The sequence below is a fragment of the Natrix helvetica genome (genome assembly GCF_964273705.1).
Source record: "Natrix helvetica genome assembly, chromosome: 1".
NCBI classification, from domain to species: domain Eukaryota; kingdom Metazoa; phylum Chordata; class Lepidosauria; order Squamata; family Natricidae; genus Natrix; species Natrix helvetica.
In genome coordinates, this window is record NC_138548.1 from 107502294 (window position 1) to 107521912 (window position 19619).

Here is a 19619-nt window from a genome sequence, read left to right on the forward strand (position 1 = left end):
CCAGAAAGGAATGGAAAGGATGAGGCAAACTTCAGAAATCATCCAAGCCAAATTGAAAATTAACAGAATGCAACCACCAATGCCAATCCAAGAAAACAAAAACTGGGATTGAGTGGTAGGAAGCTGTGACAACATCTTTTCAGCTGTCACTATAGTACATTCTTTCTAAAAAGAGATAGGGGAAAGTTGACATCAATGGTCTGGTTAAATATAAGAACCAGTTTAAACTGATAACATTCTAAGAATATCAAAACTATTTTGCTACTGAAAACAACGAAGAAAAAGATTAATATAGCATTGAGCCTTGTGGTCTGCAGCTGGAAACTGCTGTTGTGCGTTTGGTGGAACTTAGTATGAATCTCAATTTCTTTCTGTTCTTCAGACGTAAACATTCTTCAAATCTTGGATGCTTTGTCCAGTTACATTTTTGACATCTTCTGCAGTTATTGGGCATATCATTGTACCAAATAATGCACGGAACTGATAAAATCCTTAAATCCTGGCAAACCGAGAGAGACCATTAAGAGGGTCCATCCATGGTTGGGCAAAGAACTGGGGGGCGGGGGAGAGGGAATTCTTTGTGTACATGTACCAGCATTATAATGGTGCTGGACTAGGAATTAGGAAATCCAGTATTAAGTGCATTTTCAGACATGGGAACTCTTGGGGAGGCCTTTGGGTCAATCACACTTTCTCAGCACAACACGCTCACAAGATCGTTGTGGAGAAAAATGGGAGGTGGCTGTGCTATAGATGGAGCTACCATTCCCAAACAAAAGACAGAAGAGAGAGGGAGGGGAGGAGGGAGGGAGGGGGGAGAGAGAGAGAGAGAGATGGAGAGGGGGAGAGATAAAGATAGAGATTGTAGGTGATGTATGATTATCAATAAACCAGCTTCTACAAGTGTATTGATAAACACTACCTAAATAAATGAGTGGAAAGATCAAGAGGCAGAATTTCTTAACATTGTTAAAGTCAAGATGGCAGGTGTACCTATATGATTAAAACCCCGTCTTCCTTTTTTTACAAGTTTATACACATACAAAGGGATGGGATTTTTATTATGTGATTGCAGCCAGCATTTTGACTTAAAGCCTGTTTTTTTTTTTAAAAAAAGTCACTGCTATAAGACTAATATATGCACAAAAATGGATATACTTACAATGATAGAATGGTTGGTGAAGCTGATGGAAATAGCAGAAGTGGGGAAATTAACTGGTTTGTTTAAAGAAGGATCATTGTTGAAGTTGCCAATGATATCAATCAGAATACATTTAGTAGCTATAAATTCTGCACTTTAAAAAAATCCAGTTTCCAAAAATCAACAGGTAACATTACTAACAGCCGTCTAAGCATTACAGTTAAATAGCTGTAAATAACTTCTTTTGTGAATTGTGTCCATGGAACATGATAATATCATGGACAGCCAAGAAATTAAACAATATATCATGAAGCAAAATCAATCTAGAGTTTTCACTTGAGGCACAAATGACCAGAGTCAAATTATGTTACTTTGGATGCATTATGTGAAGACTTCTCTGGAGAAGGTTCTTATTTGGGGAAAAGTAGAAGAAAACAGAAGAGGATGACTAGCAGCAAGGTAGATACCGTATTTTTCGGAGTATAAGACGCACCGGAGTATAAGATGCACCAAGGTTTTGAAGAGGCAATTTTTTTTTAAAAAAAGTAGGTAGGTAGGTAGAGGGATAGAGAGGGAGAGAAAGAGAGAGAAATAGAGTAGGTAGGGAGAGAGAGAGAGAGAGTAGTTAGGTAGATAGGTAGGTAGATAAAAGGAGAGAGAGAGAGAAATACAGTAGATAGGTAGGGGGAGAGAGTAGGTAGGTAGGTAAGTAGGTAGAGGGATAGAGAGAGAGAGAAGGAGAAATACAGTAGGTAGGTAGGGAGAGAGAGAGAGTAGGTAGGTAGGTAGATGTTTCCAGGTGTATTTATCCATGTGCTGGAGAAGGAAATCACTGACTTTGTTTCTGCTGGTACAGCACTTGATCCATGTAATTCTCATCAATCAGTTAAAGAGCTTTCCAAAAGGGAAAAAAAAGTTTTTGCACTCTGCAAACCTCCCAAAGACAGCCCGGGTTTTTTTTCCATAAAAAAGGCATGAATAGCCTGGGGGGGGGGGGGGGGCTTGCAGAGTGCTCTCGGGATTCATATAAATATTGAACAATTTCATTATTATTTAACCTTATGAAATAGGTTTGCACTTCTGTTTTATATACTAGCAAGATCTCTTGTGCTGCTCCAGAATGTTTGTTCTTTTTACTTTAATTTTACGGAAAGATGAGAAATAAATAGCCTTAGAAGATCTTGAATCACTTGATTGTCAACTAAGTAGAAAACTAGTGGTAGAAGGGCTGTCTTACTTGATCTGGGGTTTACCTCTGGTTTTCCCCCTTCAGGTAATTAGCCTGAGGAAAATTAGTATTAAGAGAAATATAGTCGCAATGATAATAACATGGATCTGGGTTATTTGGAAATTAGACAAGGCACCCTTGAAACCAAGTAGTGCTATTTGTATATATTTTAGTACTCCAAGTATGATCGAAAGCAACCTTATAATGCAGGAAAAAAATCTCCATTTAATATCACTCAAGATCAATATATAGAGAGCATCCTCTAGTGGACACTTAATATAACGCATCCTGAACCTCTGTTAAAAGACCAGAATGATGAAGTCTCCAAGTTGAATTCAGTTCCTGATTATTTCATGGGTATGTCCAGGCAGTTTTCTTGGCAGCAGCATAATAGGGACTTGCCATCCTTATTTTTCAGAATGATTTTTAATTTCCCAATCTAGCCCTTGGCCCTTGGATTTCCAGGTAGTCCTCCATCCAAATACTAATCATATTTGAACTTTGCTTAGCTTTCTTGTTTTATATATAGAATATTATTAAGTATGTTTCCAATAGATTTAAATGATGACAAAGTTATGCTTGTTCACATAATGTCCATGTAAAATAATCTATGGCGACATACTACTGAGTAATTATTTCTTCTTATTAACTTATTCATAATTGTGACGTGTCTTGCTGTTTGTTGCTGTTTACCAGTTACATAAAATAAATAATTACTGTATATCTAGGACAGTATTATAAGGTAATGTGGTGTTTTCTAACCTTGCCATCTTTAAGATGTATGGACTTCAACTCTCAGAATCTTAAAGTTGTTAAGTTTGAAAAACACTGTGGTAATGAATATTTAAAAAGTGCACTGCCTATTTATCTCTCTTTATTATGGATATAGACATTGATTCTTAGAAAAAACAGTTTATTAAAGCTTGTCTGCAAAATATATCTACAATGAAAAGTACTTTCTGGAAGATATGATCACTCCCACTATATACAGGATATATACTCGTAGTATAGGAATACAATGCAGTACATAAAGGACCATATAGATTAGAATCCTGCCGGCACCTGGAGAATAAAAAAGTAACCTTCCAACTCAGGTTAAACTTGTTGAGTATATCTATTTATATAGAAGTAAATCCCACCCTGCACAGTGAAAGGTATTTCTAAGTAATCACCAATAAAACATGCCCTTAATTAGTCCATCATGTCCATATTTCTGAGAAATATTGACTACACCTCAACTTAGTGTCAACACTTAGAAACCTCCAGCATCAATTTTCCTTGTTTAAAATAACAGATCCTTCTTTCTGGTAGCTGCAGCACTCTCTCTCGAGAGCAAATATTCATTCTCCAGGATAAAACAAGGATCTCTTGCTCTTTCAAAAAGCCAAATCAGCTCAGGGCAAGTCTTTCCGGGCTCTTCTTCCAAAAAGGAAAGAGATGGTAATACTCTCCCAGATTTACTGCCATTTCAATTCCCCAAAGGTCCAGCTAAACTGGAGTGGGCACCAGAGATTAGGTTTTATCAGGCACCAAATTTGCAAACTTTGTTGGGCAGTATGAATGGTGCTGGAGAAGACTCCTGCGAGTCCCTTGGGCTGCAAGGCGGTCAGTCCTAGAGATCAACCCTGACTGCTCTGTAAGGCCAGATCCTGAAGATGAAATTCAAATATTTTGGCCACCTAATGCGAAGGAAGGACTCACTGGAGAAGAGCCTAATGCTGGGAAAGACTGAGGGCAGAAGAATAAGGGAACGACAGAGAATGAGGTGGCTGGATGGAGTCACTGAAGCAGTAGGTGTGAGCTTAAATGGACTCCAGAGGATGGTAGAGGACAGGAAGGCTTGGAGGAAAGTTGTCCATAGGGTCGCAATGGGTTGGACACAACTTTGCAACTAACAACAAAATGAAGCTGGCCTTGAATCACTTGACGTTTTTAGGAGCTGAGTACAAAGAAATGATACAAAGGAATGATAGCAACCAAAGGCATAAACGCAAGTAAGTTCTATTGAAGTGGAGAAATTCTGCCCAATCGTCCAAAGTAGATGCTCCAGAGAGGAGGTTGATAGCCACCGCCCCTCAGCTCAGTTTTACTAATCCGGCCAGAACGACTTGCCTTGGCTTGGGAGCGCTACTCCACTCCACAGGCTTTTCACTTTGTGGCCTTCGGCATTTCTTTTCCCACCCCTTGCTGGTCGGGTGGGGTCTTTTTACCCTTGAAACAATTTCGTGGGTTGGCTGATCCCACGTGGATGTTACCAATCACGAGCAACCCCCTGCCCCCCTGTCGTCCAATTTTATAAAGCACCCAAAGGACTTTTCGCCTTTACTCAAATCAGACCTGGGGGGGGGGGGCTTCAAAGTTAAACGGGGCCGCGATCCACAAATCCTTCCCATCAGACATTGGGATTTCTTCTAACTCTTCTGATCTCGGCGATTCAAAATCAACTAAAGAGCAAACTAATCCCGAAAACGAAAGCAACGAAATGTTGTGGGCTATCTTGAAAAACTCCCAGGCTGGCGGAGAAGAGGCGACATCCCACCCTCTGATTTTATAATCCTACCCCCGTTTTAAAATCCTGCCTCCAATTTGTCCCCGGGGAAAAGCAAGGTGTATAGACCGCAATCCTGCAGGGACTGGGGCGAAAAAGTGGCTCTTTATTACCCAAAGGGTTGAGGAGAGCAATAGAAGAATGCTTCATTTTGTCCTATTGGAACGATAGTTGCAATCGAAAGAAATAAATACGGAATCAAATTCTCCGTCAGAAGAGCAGGTAACGATGGAAGCCTTAAGGATTTCCCGGCGAGACGCGTCTGCGTCTTTCATTTCCACCCGTGAAAATAAAAATGTTGAATCGAAAACACTAAAGCGAGAATATTCAATAACGAGAAGACGCTTGCCCCGGATATTACGGCCTCCAGTGATAACAGATGGTCACTCGTATGCAGCGAAATTTAAACAGGGTTGGGGGGGGGGAGAGAAATACCCAAAGCTGCAACCGATGACCACGTTTCGGGAAACAACCTTGCGATCGAATATTACCAACCGGATCGATATCGTGTTTCATAAATCGATCAATTAAAAGCAGCAATAGGGGTATCAGATTAATCAAATCAGATTAAAGCCGTTTCAGAACTATAATGGCTTCGTTAGGAAAATCCTCCAAGAAGCCAATAATAATAATAATAATAATAATAATAATAATAATAATAATAATAATAATAATAATAATAATAATAATAATAATAATAATAATAATAATAATTAATAATAATAATAATAATAATAATAATAATAATAATAATAATAATAATAATAATAATAATAATAATAATAATAATAATAATAATAATAGCAGCAGCAGCGATATTGGCATTTTTCCAAATCTGGGAAAACCCCTATAAATCGACTCCTAAACGCGTTCGATTTTAAACTATTCACCTCTCGGTGATTTCGCGATCCTGGGGGGAAAATAAAAATAAATTCGATGTGATCTCAAAGATTATACATTATTATTATTATTTTACCTTTCAGTAGACAGCCCAGAGTGTAACGTTTTAGACATGGTAAAATGAAGAATTGCCTTATGGAGGGAGGGGGGAGAGGGAGAAGAGAAAGAGGATTTTAAAAAAAGTCACCCGATTCCAAAACCGGCTCTTATTACAGAGCTGCATTTATTCCTATTTTCCCCAAGTTTTTCCAAGAGCAAAGGACAAAGACTTTAAAAAGCACCACATTGCAAACGAACGAAAATCGAAAGAGCATCTCCTCCCTTCTAATCACGGGTGGTTTGGGCAGATTTCGACCCCCCATTCCGGCTGATAACCCACCCACCCCGGGGGCAGGCGTTTTGACATTTGTCCCCTCCCCAACCCATCCCTTCTCTCCAAAACACGGCCACGTTTCTCCGGCTCTCGACCGATGGGGCGTCTCTCTTCGGCCTCCCTCTAATCACGACGGCCCGGCCTCTCGCCTCTCCCTTCCCGCCCGCTTGGAGACAAGACAAACCCACCCACCCCCACAGCCGCCGCCCCTCCCGTCGACCGGCTTTGCGAGGCCCGAGGGGATAGGCCGGCAGGTGGGGCAGAGGTGGCTGCGGAGGAACGGCCAGCCTCCTCTCCGGGATAAATAGAGCCACGAGGGGAGCCGGCGGGATGACATCGGGAAGGACCCGCCGATTGCTTCCAGGCAGGCAGAGCGACGGAGGAAGGGGAAAGGAGGGGAGAAAGAAGCGGGAAGCCAGACCGAAGCCCCATCCCGCATCCCTTCGTGGCTCATTTGGCACCGGAGCCCCCCGCGTTCCCTCCAGCCCGCCTTTCGCGTTAAGAAAGCCCTCGCCGTCTGCCCGGGTGGGGAGCCCGGCGGCCACCGCCCTTCCATGGACGTCCTAGGCCACATGGAGCTGACCGAGGGCTCCCTCTGCTCCTTCTCGCCCGGCGGCGATTTCTACGACGACCCTTGTTTCAACACGTCGGACATGCACTTCTTCGAAGACTTGGACCCGCGGCTGGTGCACGTGGGAGGCCTGCTGAAGGCCGACGAGCACGGCCACCACCACCACGGCCACGAGGACGAGCACATCCGGGCGCCCAGCGGGCACCACCAAGCGGGCCGCTGCCTGCTTTGGGCCTGCAAGGCCTGCAAGAGGAAGACCACCAACGCCGACCGCCGCAAGGCGGCCACCATGCGGGAGCGGCGGCGGCTCAGCAAAGTCAACGAGGCCTTCGAAACGCTCAAGCGCTGCACCTCCACCAACCCCAACCAGCGCCTGCCCAAGGTGGAGATCCTGCGTAACGCCATCCGCTACATCGAAAGCCTCCAGGCGCTGCTGCGGGAGCAAGAGGACGTCTACTACCCGGTCCTGGAACACTACAGCGGCGACTCCGATGCCTCCAGCCCCCGCTCCAATTGCTCCGACGGCATGGTGAGTCCCCGCGCTGTGGCGCAAAAAGCCGCGGCTGATCGAGGACGCTTCGGTCTGCATGAGGACCCAGATTGTTGGGGGCGGGGGGAGGGTGTTCCAATATGCTGACTCTGTAAACCGGTTAAGGAGGGCTGTATATAATTGTGCCTGACATTTCTGTTGTTAAGCGAACGTTGCCCCATTTTACGACCTTCCTGGTCACTGTTGCTCAGTGAATCACTACAGTTAATACGTGATTTGTTAAGTGAATCTGACTTCCCCACTGATTTTGCTTGTCAAAAGTGTACAGAACATGAGCACACGATCTTGGGAAATTGCAACAGTATGAATTAGTTACCAAGCGTCTGAATTTTGATCACATCATCATAGGGATGCCACAATGGTTATAAGTGTGAAAAATGGTCTTAAGTCACTTTTTTCAGTGCCGTTGTAACCGATGGTCACTAAATGAACTGTTGTAAATCAAGGACTACCCATATAAGTCTAAGAGCTATTGCTATTCGCGTTGAATAGCATAGGAGAGATGGGCAGTCCACAAGACCAACTTCCCCGCATGTCTTGACAGTCCTCTTAAAGATAAGAAGCTCTGGCCTGAGACGGGAGGATGTTTTTCCCTCAAATCTGTGTCATGGAAGCAAGAAGTTCCCATCTGTGCCTCAGCCTACCCAAACCCCAGAATCATTTTGGGGTGGGGGCAGGATTCAGCATGCTTTCATGGCCTTTTCAGAAACTAGGGTTCCCCATGTGGGAGAGGGAACCCCCAACTTCTAGTCTTGGCTTCCTTAAAATGTTTCTTAGGGTTGCAAGTGTTAGCTTGCTTTTCCTAAAATGGTAACTACTGACAATAGTACTAGGTTGGAGGACTTCTTGTTTAGTTTGTGTTAAAGAGGAGATATGGTGCAGTTTAGTCCTTTAGTTGACATGCATTCTCTCAGGTTTTCTCTGCATTTTGTTTTTAATTTCCAGGACAAAAGAGAAAGCTTATAATCATTCTGAGATGCCTTTTGAGAGCATCTTTCTCCAAGTGCCCTCTGATTCCTTGGAAGGGGGAGGGAGGATTGATTTCTGTTCATCCTTATGTCCAGGAAATTAGGAAATGCTCTCCTCTGGTGCTGAAGTCTCAGATTAGTCTCTAATCCAAGAGAAAGAGAAGAAAAAGGTGTATAGGCAAGGGTTTTTTTCTTGGTGCTCTCAGTTTTAGGGTAAAAAGGGAGGGGAGGTTTGCTGTCTTAATCCCGGTTTGGGTTATTTGTTCCCTCAGGAATTAGGGTGGAGACAGGAGAAAATTGATATGGCAATTCCTATGTGTCAGTGGTTGTAATAAATGGATGGAATAAATTGTCTCTCTGTTCTGCTTTTAGCTCTGTAGTTCCAATTCATCTTTCCATCCAACCTTAGTTGTATTAGTGAGGTTGCATTCTAAGGAATGAGCACCCACTGAATTGGGGGGGATTTTACTTCAAGGGGACATGCTTCCTAATCTACAGAGTACATTTATTTATATATTTATTCAAGTAATGGGTTGTTTCTCAACAGAAGCTTCTTTGGTGACTCCAACTGAAGAAAAATATATACAGTTTTAAAACATCCTCAGCAAGAGATCCAGATTGGTATATTTTAATCAAAGCAACAAGCTAGAAACCATGAGACCTGAGTTCTGCTTCAGGCATGAAGCCAGATGAATGATTTGGGGCTAGTCATTCTGTCACAGTCCTAAGCAAGAGGCAATGGCAAACCACTTCCAAAATAAAATACGGCATGGAATTGTCCAGGAGTCAAGAATTGACTCAAAGGCATTGGTGCACGGACATGCACGTACACAAAAACACTTCAAGAAAGTCACGTATAAAATACGGCAACAGCAACTTCAAACAGTTAGAGAACAAACTTTTAAGTATCACTCTTTCTGCTCCAGAGGATTTGTGGTATGAAATTCAATCTGTGTCTTCTGAAATTCAACTCCCTCTGGCCTCCTTGCAGTAAAATGAGCCCTTCTGTTTTTTTATTTTTTCTTGGAGCAAATATAATTACTATTTGCTTATGACATTTAATCACTGCGGAAAATGCATACTTATCCTGTATGTTAAATGGAACGTTATCATCTTGCTTGTCCAAAGATACATCTCCCCTTTTCCCCAGCCGTACAACTATATATCCTAAAGTTAATATTTTTGAGTTGGTAGATAGCAGTTAAAATTACACCCTGACCTCATTCACTTCCTCAGGAATGGAGCAGTCCAAAGTAAATGCTTCTGAATCTGCTCATTTGTGTAGAATCTTCATTGAAAGATTGTCATTAAAACCTGCTGGCTCAAAGCCTTTCTGGAAAAAAGCATGATTTGCTAATGGATACTTTATTCTATCATTATTTTCTAGGGACCATCCTGGCTTCTTTGGAACTTATTCTCTAATAAATGTGCATGGAGTTCTGTGATTTAGGAAAAAACCTTACTAGGCAAAAATTTATAACACTGCTGTGGATCTAACGTATTGAAGATGTTTTACAATAATAAAGTGCTTTAATATATCTAATAGCAATTTAGAAAAGAAGCAAAGATTAGCGTGCCGCAGTAAAATCCAATTTGTAATATCACAGACTTTTCTACCAACCCTCTTTCCCTTTTCTAAAAAAATAATAATCTTGTTCTTGAAAAGGGGAAAATCATGGTAACATATAGGAGTTTTTTCCCCCTAAATCCTATTGCCACAATAAGGAGCCTATGAGGTAGGCTAGATTGAAAAAGAATGAATGTTTCCCTGTGATTTAGTGAACGTCATCTTGGGCAGGACTTGGATTTTCTTGATACTCAATCTTTCGTTGAGCTGATTTTATTCCATTGTTGGGGTGTGACAGAGAGGGTTACTGTTAACATAACTGTCAGTTGCTCTGAAACCTCCCAGTCTAAAATCGTCCGAGAGGAGGATTTAATCGAAGCATAGGAATTATGGGAGTCTCTGACTTGCTGAAGAGATCATTTAACAAGGCAAGACAAATGAGTCATGTATTGGCTGCTATGCATCTAACAATTCTCTTGTAATTTAATTTTGTTTCCTACTTTGATGAATATTTGGAATTCACTTAAGAGTAAAAAAACAGTTCTTCCTGTTCTAAGAGCCATGGTGGTGCAGTGGTTAGAATGCAGTATTTCAGGCAAACTCTGTCCACAGCCAGGAGCTCAATCCTGGAGGGGCTCGAGAGGCTCAATCCTGACTCAAAATTCCACTCACTTCGGTAAAATGAGGAGCCAGATTGTTGGGAGCAATATCCTGACTCTAAACTGCTTAGAAAGCATTATGAAGTGGTATATAAGTCTAAGTGCTATTGTTAATGCCAGACTGATTGAATGCCTTGTATTGTTGGGTTCTTTTCAGATGGAATACAGTGGTCCTCCTTGCAGTTCTCGCAGAAGGAGTAGTTATGACAGCAGCTACTATTCTGAATCACTCAGTGGTGAGTATTTGCCTTTTTAAAAAGATTCTTCTCAATTAAGATATATAATACTTTGGGTACTTTTTTATTCATATACATGTACCTGAAAGCATATACATTTTATCAAATATGCTGTTACTGTTATTAAGTTGCATGCATTTAATTTTCATTGATGATCAAAGTGAGCAGTTGCGTTGGTAATAATAATCTTAGATTTGAACAGTGAGATGAACACTATATAAATTTAATAAATAAATGCCTAAATTTTAAAACAGTCCCTTTTTGTATTCTCAGCTTCATTTATCCCCAGCTTATGTGCCATTACTGTAATGTCCATTGAATTTGCAACTAGAGGGGAATTGAGTAGACATTTAGCTGAAATCGTTCCCTTGACTGCTGAATAGCAATATATGATATAAAATACATGTATTGTGTGTGTGTGTGTGTGTGTGTGTGTGTGTGTGTGTGTGTGTACGTACGTGTGAGGACTCCTGCAAAAAATAGCTTCTTGGTATTGTCCTGAGATTGACAGATCTCCCTGTCTTTAGATTCAAAGCAAGGGAAGAATTCAGTCGTTTCCAGCCTAGATTGCTTATCCAGCATTGTGGAACGGATTTCAACAGAGAGCACAGCCTGTCCTGCTTTACCCACAGCTGAAAGTGGGATTGAAGGCAGCCCTTGCTCACTCCACGAAGGGCCCAGCCTGAGTGATACCGGAGTCCAAACCAGCTCCCCAGCCAGCTGTACTCAGATTCCACAGGACTCTGCCAACAACAATGCCAGCAACCCTATTTACCAAGTGCTATGAAGTGCAAATATGACAAAAGATCTCTTTTAACCAGCAGTCATACTTAAACCTGCATTTCCAAGACTGAGAATGAACGATACTTACGGCTATTTTTTTTTTTACTCGCTTTCAAATCTATCTAATAATTCCTTTTTTTCCATGCTTGTATTACTCCAAGAATGCACTTATTTATTGGTTATAAACAAAAGCTATTTAATTTGTATATAGAGGTATTTTAGAATTGTGCACCATGAAATGGCCAATGTTTTTACTGTGGAAAGGTCAATGGACGGGGATCCTTACAGTCCTGGATAGGCTGCTCAATTCCCATTATTATCTGTATACTTTAAGCAGCCAGATGCAATCAGAATTGCTGCCTTTGCAATTCCCCCCATCTAAACCCCCACACCATAATCACATCCACATATATGCAGAAAAGGTTGTGGACCACTTTTTTTTAAAAAAAGAACAAGAGCAATTATTTTGTATACTTTGCAAAAAAAAGAGTTTCCATGGAAAGAACAATAAAAATGTATGTATTTAAATGTTGCTTGGTTTGTTGTGCCAAACTTTAACTTTATATATTTATACAATATGGATGCTGAGAATGTTTTCAACACTATTCTAAATAAAGATCCTTATTTATAAAATGGTTGGAGTTATTTGTCTTTGGCTAGGGATCCTGGTATAATATTGACAAGTAATTTTTAATTCTGCTTGGTCATATTAAGTCACCAAGAATTTCATGACCAAAATAGTTTGGAAAGAACTGGATGTGCTATTATTGTGCATATTCTGACATTTTCATTGCAGATAATTACTTGACAAGACATGCAAGCAGTTCACACATCATGCTAAGGCATGTTTATTCAATAATTCTGTGCATAGAATCATGCGTTGTGGTAAACCATGAAACATCAACTATAATGACTGAATTCACACAATATGCCAAGTTGTAATCAAATGCAGAATGACCAAGTTCGTGTTTTCTAAGGACTGCAAACTCAGTCAAAAACTACTCATTCCTGAAATGAGCACTTGCTAGAGGCCCTATTTTTTATACGTAATGCAATTTTATATTTGTAATGTCATGACCATAGAGTTTCTATTGTCTAGAAATAATTTAAATAGTATGAGCAGTCAACAGGAATCTAGATTTTAACTAATCCACTCAGACTTTAAGCCATAATGTGATGGGTTTGGTTTCAGGTCACTGTAATGCTTGTGTTATGTGGTTTATTCAGTTTAAGCAAGGCATAGCTTAAGAGTAACCTCAGTCAGTTTGAGGATTGCTTGAGTATGAAAAAAAAAAGCATTTCTTGGATTGGTAACAGGCAGTGTAAATATTATTACCAACATCTGTTTTAAGAATGGTATGTAGAGTTTGGATTTCCTGAATCATATTGATACATGCTTCTGAACTCTTTAATAAGCTTGTGTGTGAGATCTTATGAATTAGGGAAACAGCATTGGTGTTGTCAACTATCCACTACTGCCAAATGTAAAATATTAAAATCAAATAGGACTGGATGTGAACACAGATGTAAAATATATGTTTAACTCTGAGAAGAAATGCAAATATCCCTAGAATGTTGAAAATTTAGCAATATAGTGAGACTATTTTGTTCACAATACCAAATGTATTTACCCTAATCAAAGCAACTTTACTGACTTCAAATTTATGGTTTATTTCAACTATAATTGGCAAATTGATTTTCATATTGTGAATGAGTTATCATGAAACCACAGCTGCAAATAATTTACAATTGCTTCTGCAATTTCACTCTCTTCTCAAATCACCTGCAGTTGCACATCATATCTTGAACCAAAGAGTTTCTTTTTTAAAAGCAAATTAGGAATAAGTCATAACTTCATACTGTGGCTTACGTTAAAACCAGTCCCACAGATTCAATCATCAATTCATTCTGCTTTTGCTTTGACAAATAAGATGCTATAACAAACATAGAGGAAATCATCCCTTGTAATTAAATCCATTATATATTTCAAAAGGTCACTTACTTTGTGAGGAGGTACTAGTCAAAGAGACCCACAATTCTCACTAAATGAGATTTGTATTATAAGATACTGGAGAAATTCAGGGTTTTTTTACAACGTTAAGAGATTTGCTTCTTTTTTCATACAATCAGTTTTCTGCTTTATTTTCTCATGTCTATTACCTTATACACTATTTTATTAACATGTTTACATTCTATATTCTACAGTACTCTTTGTTCCTGTTCTTTAACTTTGCCTTTTAACTTGAACTCTGGCCCCACAAGGACCTTTGGCCTCTGCCTGGTCCTCCATAGCCCATGTTAACTAACATTCTCTTGTGTGGCTTACTGAATTGTGCTGGAAAGTGGAGGGTGTTGGAAACTGCTTTTACCCAGACTTTAATTCATCACCTACTCCCAGTAGTTCTTTTAGTTGTATTAACTGATGCTTTCTTTATGGAGGACTTAGGCTGCCTTCAGTGCTTCATTAATGACACCATGTTGGGCTTCTGTCTGGATGCTTCTTTTTACAGTGTTTAGTTCTCAGAGCTTTGGGTTCAGAGAACTTCTCAGCCTTCTGAATCTAAAGTTACTCACTTCCTGGGTCTTCCTGCTCTGCCACTAATATCTGCTTTGAGTGGCTAAGACTTCCAGATCTTCTGAAATGTTGTTGGCCACCACTTGGGTCTTCCTAATCTTTAGAGGCCTCTATTTCTTATGCTTCTTCTCCATAAGAAAAATAATTGCCAATGCTTCTTCTGGATCAGGGGTGTCCAAACTTAGGAACTTTAAGACTTGTGGACTTCAACTCCCAGAATTCCCCAGCCAGCCATGCTGGCTGGGGAATTCTGGGAGTGGAAGTCCACAAGTCTTAAAGTTCCCAAGTTTGGACACCCCTGTTCTAGATCCTCTGCTATCAGTGTCTGGATTTCTCTTATAAGCGGCCTGGTTTGGACCAGGATACTAAAAATGACCGAATAGCCCTTATTCATCTTATCTTCCCTCATGTCTACAATTCCTGGGCAACCAGCAGTTAGAGCCAAATGTTATTTCTGGCAGGGACGAGGAAAATAACTTTCATGCAGCTGTTCTTTAAACTGGCTTCTTGGAACTTCCTCTGAGCAAGTTGTTCTTCCTTCGAAGCACAGTCTTCCAGAATGCTCTGCTCATAGCCACATTTACAATTTCTGTCCTCCAATATATTATTTGTATTGGTATACTAATATACCAAGAATAGTCTTCCTCGGTGCCTTCCAGATAGATCCAACTCCCATAATCCTTAACCCACACACGGAGGAGGTAAGATGGAAAAGGCTGATAAACCACATAGTTGCATTGCACACTGAATCTTTGGACGATACTGAAAGACTCCGAGCAGTCTTTCAACCAGGAGTCTGCTTTATTACTGGGATCTAAAGGAGGTGGGATACTGGGAGGAGGGGGGATACTGGGATCTAAAGGAGGTGGAGGAAGAGTGGCTTTGTTACTTCAAACAGAACTTTTTCCAGTTTTGGATGGATGGATGCTTGGCAGATTGAGCTCTGAAGGTACTGTATTATTCTGGCTCTGATATTTTCCGGCTTAAGACAGGTCCAAATATTCCACTTTTAATGTGACGGACTCATAAAAATGAACAAAGCTTCAATTGCACCATTGAGGCTACCAGCATGACTTATTTGACTATGTCCTATAGATATTCCTATCTAAAGGGCATGATAATAAGGACTTACTATTTTGTTTTTTTCCCTTTTATTTATTTTAACGTAAATTTAAGCACATTGATCTAGAGCTGCCCTCTTTGTCCTAGTTCAATTCCCAGTTTGAAGGCTGTTCACCAATTTGCCACTTATCGTGAAAAAGATTGTGGATTGGAGAGTTAAATCCAGGTAACAATACTTGGCTGAGCTTCGCTGGGCCTGGAAACTAATCAGGATCTGGACTGGTTAGTACTTGGACAGGATTCTTTCATGGAATACCAGAACCCGAGGCTAAATTGGGAAGTAAAAATATCCTATAAAAAGGCAATGGGAAACTTCTTCCCCTTGCTAAGAAAACAGAATGAATTTCTCCATGCAGTTGCTTGGCGCCTCTATCAAGCTGAAGAAGACTTTCCCTTTTCTTCATAGATGAAAACCCCTTTGAAGAGCAGCGCCTCTGAGAAAGTCCAGTTATTGGGCATAAGAAAATAATCAGTTTTGGTTTCTGAATGCCACTCCAAAACTGAAGAATTGCATTCCCTTTGATGTTAATAGTTGCTTCATTTTCTCTTGGCTTTTAGGAGTGGCTAAACTACTTTTAAACCTGGCCTTTAAAGATACCTCAGTAAGTGTTATTGCTTTCGTTTTTAAAGTTTGGGCATACTTTTATTATTGGTTCATATGTTGTTTATGTTCCATTTGAAATCAGTTGGGCATTGTTATGATGGATTTTAAATATTTTTTAAAAAAAATTCCAGACAAAATAGAGGTTGTGTAAGTCCTATTGGACCCTTTCCATGTTATCACACACACATTATATTGGCAAAAATCTAGTATGCTAAATTTTGCTTTAATTTCTATTTCTTATGTATTTATTCCTGGAAAAAACATGTGGTCACTTTGTGTTGACACTGATTTGATGGGAAGGAAGGGAGGGAGGGAGGGAGGGAAGGGAAGGGAAGGAAAGGAAAGGAAAGGAAAGAAGGAAAGAAAGGAAAGATCCAACCAATAGATTAGCTAGAAAGAACACTTTCTAACTGTTTAACATGTTTAAACTATTGTTGGTTTAAAAATAATGGAGTTGCAAAAGTTCTTCCCAAGTCTGGTAAACTTGTATTGCTTGCTTGAAAATTCTCTCACTATTCAAAAGCAGGAATACATTTCCATTCAAAAATTGTCTCTCAATTCTCTTGCTTTTTTTCTACAGAAATTTCCCTTTTCTTGTAAGCAAACGAAATGATCTTCTCACGTAAAGATGAAACCATACAGCTCTCTGTCAAAATAGTTGTGCTCAATAACGAATGCCCTATTCTACAAGTATTCCTCGGTATTGAATTTCAATGATTTATTTTAGCAGTCCAACTTTCCACAGGCTGCTTCTAACGTTACAACAGAGAATATGCATTTAACACATCTCAAAATAGACACATTCTTTTTCACTCACTCACAGAGGCACATGGTTTGTATGTGCATTTTTTTTCTAACACAGCAAGAAAAAGCTAGTATAACATGACAGGACAATGAATTAATAGGATATCAGCTTCTCAGTTATACCACCAGATGACAGAAAGCTGCAAACACAGAAATATCTGTTGTCCATGGATCCAGTTCCAGCAGATTTATCCTATTATCAGTTCTACCCCCACTACTACTACTACCTACTGTACTAACTACTATCAGAATGCCATTAGGTGGGGAGGCAAAAAAAAGCAAACTTCAATTATAGAAAAAATAATAAATTGGAAGTTCAGAATCCCTGTAGCCAATGTTTTTCTAGCTTACTTAAATACCGCTACTTATAAAAAATGTATAGAAAAACAACAATGGGCAAAAAAAATATAAACAGAGCAGTGATCATTAAGATGAATGGGATAATTACTTCTTCACAGAAAATACTGGGAACATTTGATACCTCATGAGAATGGTGTTTAATTTAGGAACATTAGAATCTCCCAACTAATGAAATTGAAACTTTGTTGAATCCAGCATCCTGTATCACAGCTTGCTCTAAATCTAGCCGAGACTCCTGATCTCTTGAAATGAAAATTTAGATTTGCCATTGGCTGGAACTATTGTTCCTGTTCTTCAAAATATAAAATCCTTTGTTTATGTCAGACCTATGTGTACCAATTCATCACAGATGAAAAAATGGAGGAAAGATCAGCTGGGGAATCTTCATCTCAGGAATGAGAATCTACAGTTTGCATAGAATTACAAAATTAAGTATAACAGTTGGAAAGGACCTGGGAGATCTTCTAGTCAAAATCCCTGCTCAAGCAAGAGACCCTATACCAGTGATGGCGAACCTTTTTTGGCTCGCATGTCACAAGTGGGGGGAGCGCAGGGGGGTCGAGTGCGGGCGTGCTGCACCCATAATGCAATGCGTGACACCTCCCCAGTGCGCATGCGTGCAAAACGCGTGACACCCCCCCATTTTTACATGGTTTTTTTTTGCCCTGCCCATGCTCCAGGGGCTTTATAGGAGCCTGGGGAGGGCGAAAAGAGCCTCCCCCAACCCCCCGGAGGCCCTCCGGAGGCTTCAGGGACCATCCAGAGGCTTCCCTGAAGCCTTCGGAGCGCTTAAAACGACCCTCCGAGCAAACCGGAAGTGACTTCTGGGTTGCTCGGAGGGTCGTTTTAAGCGCTCCGAAGGCATCAGGGAAGCCTCGGACGGTCCCTGAAGCCTTCGGAACGCTTAAAACGACCCTCCGAGCAACCCGGAAGTCACTTCTGGTTTGCTCGGAGGGTGGTTTTAAGCGTTCCGAAGGCTTCAGGGACGGTCCGAGGCTTCCCTGATACCTTCGGAGTGCTTAAAACGACCCTCCCCAGACTCCTATAAAGCCTCTGGAGCCTGGGGACGGCGAAAAATAGCTTTTAAAAAGGTGAACTCAGCTGGCCAGCGCACGCATGCACGCTGGCCAGCTGACAGGGCAGCGCCTCGCGTGCCCTGACTAATGGCTCCGCGTGCCACTTGTGGCACGCGTGCCATAGGTTCGCCATCACGGCCCTATACCATTTTGGACAAATGGTTGTCTCCAGTGATGAAGTAACCACAATTTCTGGAGGCAAACCTTTCCACTAATTAATTGTTCTCAATGACAGGAACCTTCTCCTTGATTCTAGGATCTCTTGTTGTGAGTTGAATTCCTTTGAGTCAGACCACCTTGGTTCCACCAAGATTATACTGCCAAGGTTTATTCATAAATTGCCCAATTACACCAGCACAATTTCCCAAGGATTTCAGTAGCAAATAGAATTATTTAAATGTATTTTCTTTGTTACATTTAAAATCTATTTTAATTACCATTTAACTGGCTTTCTTACCCTTCACTAAAATAAAAGAAGACTATTTATGTTTCCAAGCTCCATTTTTGTTAAACAGGAAATAAGATATAGTATGTGGGGCTTTGAAAGCAACTTAGCAGTACCTTAAAATCCTATTATTAGGATTTTGCCTAATAATGCCCTATCTTTATAAGTTTCTAAATGACCAGAAACTACTGATGAAACTTTCTGTACAGAAAGTGAGATTCAGTAACTTGTTTATTATTAAGAAAATAAGCTATTACCAGGATACAAAGCATTCCTAGCTGTGAATAATTAACCAGTGATTTCTATCCTATATGTAGGTGGAATCTGAAAGTGTGAGACGAGAGGGATAGTTTGGCCACAACTCTTATTCCCTTATGAGTCACTTCTCCATAATTGCCTGAGTGTTTCATGTTTAGGATGAGAGGTTAGTCAATTTTAGAAATCACAAAACATTCAGACCTTTCCTAGGAATAGATACACCAAGCTTTCTCCTCACATTTTCCCCCAAATGTCAAGAGGCCTCTCGTGATCTATGTGACTATGACAGAAGCTCAAACTATTGCAGTCAGCAGACAATGCCTGAGTGTGGAAAGAGTCATTACACAAGCAAATGATAAAAAGAATGTGGCATGTTATTTAAAATATATCAGAAAATCTTAACTTCCGCAGAACCCTTTAAGGAGAGGGATCCATCCCCCTTACAACAGTCATGGCCAATCATATCTTTTCTATAGAGTTTCGAAGCATGAAATGCAAACCTCTTCTCTCTCTCTCTGATTGATTCAAAAGCTAAAATAAAATGCCCCAAAGAAGCAAAAACAATTCAATGCACTTGCTAAGAAAACAATTTTATTTTTATTTATTTATTTATTTCTTAGATTTTTAGACCACCCCCTCTCCCAAAAAGGGACTCGGGGCGGTGTACAGTCGATGCAAATAAAATACAGTCATAACAATAAAATACATTTAAATACATTTGGAGGGGGAGATAGGCTGTACAAGAAATAAATATATTCTAACCCTAAAAACATCCCAATTAAAACCCCAAACCCAATTAAAATAAAATAGATCCCCGGGAGGTAAAAACTAAGAAAGTGCCAGGCCAGCTG

General features: G+C 40.4%; 1 protein-coding gene across 1 annotated transcript; it reads left to right on the top strand.

Annotated features, from left to right (window-relative positions):
- Nucleotides 1-6361: 6361 nt before the first annotated feature.
- MYOD1 (myogenic differentiation 1) lies at nucleotides 6362-12157 on the top strand. Its single transcript, XM_081934972.1, has 3 exons — nucleotides 6362-7290; nucleotides 10663-10741; nucleotides 11269-12157. The coding sequence occupies exons 1-3, from the start codon at nucleotides 6745-6747 to the stop codon at nucleotides 11526-11528; spliced, it is 885 nt and encodes a 294-aa protein (XP_081791098.1). The 5' UTR covers nucleotides 6362-6744; the 3' UTR covers nucleotides 11529-12157.
- The last annotated feature ends 7462 nt before the right edge of the window (nucleotides 12158-19619 follow it).

Excerpts from the sequence above, each read along its gene's own strand:
- MYOD1 (XM_081934972.1), top strand. The coding sequence starts at position 6,745 with ATGGACGTCCTAGGCCACATGGAGCTGACCGAGGGCTCCCTCTGCTCC. Across the intron at positions 7,291-10,662 it reads CCAATTGCTCCGACGGCATG|ATGGAATACAGTGGTCCTCC; the intron begins GTGAGTCCCCGC and ends GGTTCTTTTCAG. Across the intron at positions 10,742-11,268 it reads CTATTCTGAATCACTCAGTG|ATTCAAAGCAAGGGAAGAAT; the intron begins GTGAGTATTTGC and ends CCCTGTCTTTAG.